Consider the following 6,000-nt stretch of genomic DNA (forward strand, 5'->3'; position numbering starts at 1 on the left):
ATAAAAAAAAAGGATTAGGGAGTGAAAATGACAAGCAAGAAAAAAAAAAAAAAAGAGACCAAAATTATAGGGAATCAAGTGATATAATAAAGATAAAATAATAATAATAAATAAAGATTATCTTCCTAATAAAAAAAAAATTGTAGCTGGACGTAATCACAATATTTGATTGTGATTAAAAAGATAACGAAAAGATTCAAGATTATCGTAAAGGAAGAGAAAAATAAAATATAGTAGAGTCTTTGGAAAAGGAAAGATATCTTGTATATTTAAAGCAAGATTTTCATCAAAGGAAAAATAATAAAATAATTAATATCCAATTAGTCTTCAATTTCTTTCCTAATAGAATTTAACAATATAAAATTTAAGTTCGCCTCAAGATCTGCACAAACTCCTACAAAAAAAAAATCTAGCAATAGTCAGAACAACTCTCCAATTAGTGTATTGTTAATTGTTGTGAGCTTTGATTTATATGGATGGTGGGCTTGATATTTGACTATGAATTTGATATGTTTTAATTATGTATGTATGATAACTATTGATTTATTATGTATATATTGTTTTCCATGAAGTCAACACATGATAAATAAACTATACGGCCTTTGTTCAAGGATGTTGATATTTGGATTAAGATATTTGCTTGCGGTTTAATTTTTATACTTAAAGTTATATTTTTTTAAAAAAAATTACATCATTTATGTTTCTTCAAAGTTGTGTAATGATTGTTTTTATTATTCATGAAGTCAATCCAGGATTAAGAAAAAAAAAAACTATTCTATTGCTATTTAAGAATGTTGAGAAGTGAATAATGAAAATTGTTGATATCCTACTTTTTATTATTGCTAAAAAAACATGATGATTTATTTTTCATGTGATTTTTTGATATGTACAAGTATGTTATAAATGTTATGATTCTCTTTTTTATATGGTGAGCGAATTTGAGCCAGATTGACACAATATAAAAAGCCTATTGGGTGTGAATGGAAGCCTTTAATACTATTTTGAATAAGACAAAGAAAAATGAGCCACAACACATTGGTTCATTATCATCCTTTTCGAATCCAACACCTATATTTTAAAGTAAAGATTAGGCTTTATAGCTGAGCTTGGGTCCCTAATCACTTGGTGTGATTCTTGTACGTCTACATTTGACATATCATACCTTTTATTTGTCTAAATTGAATATGGATTTATGCTCACACACCTTACACAACATTTTATTTTGTAGACATGTTATCCATAGATTAATATAGGGAAGTAGTGGTGCCCTAGTGATTTTTTATCTTGGTAAAACTTATAAAATCACAAAACTCTCGTGAATAGTCTACTTATTCATTATTAGTCGTTGATGTGGAAACTTTCCAGTCTATAATCTTTACAACTTGTAGGTCTCAATTTATCCTATAGAGACTATTAATAGAGAAGCGAGAGACCTTTTTAAGACTAATTTAGATAGTCAACTTACCATTACACATACTAGCTGTAACCTTTCCTTAGGATGTCTACTTGTATATATTATCATAAAGGGTTACTCCATTATTTTCATAAATATCCATGTCTTTACAGGTTATTTATTGTGTTCTATAGACGGGAAGAAAGGGCAACAAACAAACACAAGTAACATTTCTCAATCTTTCCAAAGTCATGAAAAAAAAAGAAAGGGTTCTTCTTAGGCAAAACTACCAGAATAATTTGGAATTGGTGTGAAGTAAAATAGCTAGGCTTACTAGTATATCTGAACGAAACCTTCAAACTGGTCATCTGGTGAAGAAAGTGTTTGCTTGAAATAGTTAGGCTTATTGATAGACAAATAATGATTCGATGAACTCTATTATAGATTGAGGTGACAACTTCTCCATGTGGATGATGCAAAATAAAAAGGGATAAACAATTACTCTTAGACTATACTCAGAGGAAAGGACAAGTAGAATTAGTGTTGATTAAGTTAACATAATGGATGTACCATGTTTATTTAGTAATCAAAAGGAGAGATCATAGGAGGACAAACTTGTAATGAGCAATGAAGGTACTAAATCACTTAAATAATTCAAGCAACCCAGTGCATCGTTCTTGACACTTATAAAGTTGAAGATCTTCAAAGATGAAACTGACATAAAAAAGGAAGACTGGGCTTTCAAAATACATAAATTTTGATTTCTCATTGGTCATGAGAGATATCATCAAAGTTAGTTACAACTACTACTACAAAAAAAAAAAAAACTTAAGTTTCCTCTTATAGATTCATGAAATTCCATAACTCTGATGGCAATTTTATTTTCATAGCATTTTATTTCAAAGTAAAGCCCGTCGGTCTAAAATAGTTTTCTTTTAAAACAATATTTTATCTCAAGTGAAGTTCAGAAGTATGATGACAATTTTCTTTCAAATAGAATTTTATTTAAAGTAAAGTTCATTAGTCAAATGATAATTTTCTTTTAAAAAGTATTTCAAAGTGAAGTCCATCACTTTGATGACAATTTTATTTTGAAATGGAATTTATTTCAAAGTAAATCCCATAAATTTATTTCAAATTTAATGCAATTTCATTTCAATAATATTTTATTTTAAAATGAATCCCATCAGCATAATGGTAATTTTTGTTTTTCAAATAGCATTTTTAGTGAAGGCTAAGGTGTTATTTCATACATGGAAGATTAGATTTTTAGAAAATCCAAATTTCAAAGAAATTGGTCATGTTTGAGAATGTTATAAATTTTCATATTTTCATTTTATAAAAAGAGAATCATATTCCAGCCAAGCCAAACCAAACCCCTGAATGGAAATGCTAAATTACTTATAAATCAAACAAACCAATTCATAAAACCTCAAATTCCAAGTCTTAGAATCATACATTTTGCTTTGTCATTCCATGTTACACTTACATTGTTCTATCATTTTATTTTTACTTTTATTTGAAAAAATGCCCTAGTTCGACTTTATTTCAAGGATGGTGATCTCTCGTATATTCTTTTAGATATATTTACATTATTATATCCATAAGTTAATGGTATTGTATTCTTTTTCTTAAGAAAGAGTTATTCATAATGTTCGCAACTTTGCATTTGATTACTAAGAGCTTTATTTTAGACTCAAATTATGTTCATCTTCTCGATATGTACTTATGTAAATTGCTTTTTATATTTCTATCAATAGTTTGATTTGAATTACTAAAAGAAGATTTAAATATAAGAAACAAGGAGCAACCTTAAAATCAAACAGCCACTTAACATGAGATATTATGTTTAAGCTTCATTATTCATTTTTAAATATGTAATATATCTATGTATAACTAGTAGAGGTATCCTAAGTTTTGATTTTGAAATAAATACATTGGCATAAGTGTCTAAAATGCTTATTTCTATTAGGTTTATAATAAACTTATTTGTAAATCCATTTTTTATACTAAAAATTTTCTTTAATATTGAAAATAAATAACAATATTGAAGATTTTTTTATAACACATTAGGATAATTTGGTCTATTAAAACATTATAAGAATAGATTAAACTATTTTAATTTTTTATTCATCCAGAGTTTGATGGGTTTTAAGTTGTATAACAATGTAACTTTATTATTAAAAAAAACACTAAAAGGCCAAGGTGTTTAATTGTGATCTTTCAGTGGAAATACTATAATGTTTTTATTTTTTTGGTATTTCAGTTTTTTTTCTCATTTTAATTATCAAAATTTATTTTTCAATTTCATCCTTCTATGTTGTAGTAATTGGCAATTGTTCTTGATGGTTTGTTTCATACTGATTTCTTTTAGGTTTTTGTGGTCTAAAAAAAAGTCTTGGTGTTGAGTTGGTTGATTTTATTAAATAGGTTTCAGTTTGGTTGTTTACAAAAAAAAAAAAACTAAATATGAGAGAACCAAAAATAAAATTAAAGTGACATGACAGTTTTTTATTTTAAAAGAAGATTCTTTGGCTCTTTGTTTATTTCTTTTAGTTTGATCATTAAACTCTTTTTTTTTTTTAAATTATCCTTCAACATGGTATTAATTGGTGATTTGGTTTGTGATTAGTTTCATATTGCTATCTTTAAGATTATCGTAGTCTCTTAAAAGTATCTCGACATAGATTGATTCTTGATTTTGAAAGAATTTATTTAATGTTTGTGTTTTGTGAGAAGTTAACAATGATCAAAACTAAAACCTTGGTAAGATAAAAGCCCTTCTTTTAAAAGCCTATCAAGCTTAGAATTTTATCAAAATTTTATTTTGGTTCCTTGAGTTTGAAAATTATATGTTTAGTAAAAAGCTTCATTTTATTTATATTTTAGTCCCAGAGTTTGGGGGGGGGGGAGAAACTCATCGAGAAACATTGAAAATGTGTCATCAAGGTATTTTGGGGCTTCCCTATTGCCAAAAAGGTAGGTGATGAGTGACTCATTTGCCTTTAAATAAATGATTTACTTAGATAACTCATGAGATATGATGCAGTTCTATTTTTATAACTCGAATATTTAGAGGATTTAGAGGATTTATCCCTTGTGACAATGCTTTCTTGGATTATGAGAAATTTTAGCAATATTTCAATTTGGCTACGGGAGAAAACCAAAACATGAATTAAAAGTTTATTAGCAGGAAGTGTTGTAAACAGTTGCAAATTCCGCTGAACATGATGCTTAAGTGTTGTAGCATGTGATCATGTGCAATTTTGTTAATGGAAAAGAAGAGGAAGGAGATGGGGGTGGTAGTGTTGTTTGATTTATTTATAAGGATGAAACATAAGATATACATAGGGATTAGAAGGTCAAAAGTCTTGACCTAGCTAGGTTGATCTTTGAAAACTTTGATGATCTGCGACCTGATTAAATAGCCAGTAAACCCCAAACTGAATTTAATAACTATAATTTTTAGTATAAAATGATTTTAAAAAATTCTCTATTTTATTCTACATTCTTGTTGTGATAAAACAGAAAAATTCCTACAACCATATGTCGAAAGCCATTCCCATTTTCAACCTCGATCTCTAACCTATCCATTAATTAGAACATGAATACTAAAAAATATGAGGCAAAATGCAAGGAAAATCCTCCTCCCATCTTTAAGATAAAAATAAATAAATTAATGAACAAAAAGGAAAAAAAATTATAAAACGAAAAAAATGGCATCAACGGTCTCTCAAAGTCATACAAGTTGGTAGCCGTATGCTTTAACCTCCAAACTTCCTCTTTTCCTTTTCTAGCCCTTCAAGAAAACCAGCAAGAACTCTCATGGCTTTAATTTGGCACTGCAAAGCCATTATATAATCGGCAGTCTCTTCAAACAGCTTGTCTACCCCGAACAACTCACCCCCAGGGACAATCCTTTGCAATGCCACAATCTTTCTCTCCACTTCTGCCTTCCCATCGTCTTCAACACCGACCGTCGACGCTTGATCCTTTTCTTGAGCCTTCAATATTTCATTTCCCTTTCTACTGTTTCTCTTATGAACATTATCTGCCCTCTTCCTCCTTGTCAAACTAACTAAAGATTCATGCTTAGCATTACCCATCTCATGAGGTTTTTTGTGGGTTGTTTTACTTTCTTTTCTTTTATGAAATGTGGGTGTTATTTCTTGATTTAAACTATTCTCCATGGATACAATCCTGTGAAGAGAACCCCCCAAGAAAAAGACGGCTCAAAGAGAGAGAAGAGATGGGGCAAGAAGGGTTATGTTCTGTTTATGTTTAAGAATTATGAGCATCATGAGCTAGCGGTGTTATGCTATGTATTGAGGGAAAGGGTGTCGAATTATTGTTGAGTTCAAGCAATGTCGATGCCAACAAAGATGGGCCCATCTTAATTAGGTTTTGGACTGTAGTGGAAGGTGATGTATACGCACCAATGGTGCGTGTTCATGGTGAACCAAGGGTGCCAACCTGTGACCTACCTGTGAAGGGCTTGTCACAAACACAAAATGGTGTGTTTCGTTTGGACCCGATGCATGCAGAGATTAGAAGCGAACTATATTTTTGGTTGGGTGGAATCAATTTTTTTTCATATAAAATAAATA

General features: G+C 29.4%; 1 protein-coding gene across 1 annotated transcript; it reads right to left on the bottom strand.

Moving 5' to 3' along the window:
* Positions 1 to 5,026: 5,026 nt before the first annotated feature.
* On the bottom strand, positions 5,027 to 5,699 carry LOC7464634 (transcription factor PAR1). Its single transcript, XM_024600345.2, has one exon. The coding sequence runs from the start codon at positions 5,581 to 5,583 to the stop codon at positions 5,158 to 5,160; it is 426 nt and encodes a 141-aa protein (XP_024456113.2). The 5' UTR covers positions 5,584 to 5,699; the 3' UTR covers positions 5,027 to 5,157.
* Between the last annotated feature and the right edge of the window lie 301 nt (positions 5,700 to 6,000).

Source organism: Populus trichocarpa, chromosome 5, assembly GCF_000002775.5.
Source record: "Populus trichocarpa isolate Nisqually-1 chromosome 5, P.trichocarpa_v4.1, whole genome shotgun sequence".
NCBI classification, from domain to species: domain Eukaryota; kingdom Viridiplantae; phylum Streptophyta; class Magnoliopsida; order Malpighiales; family Salicaceae; genus Populus; species Populus trichocarpa.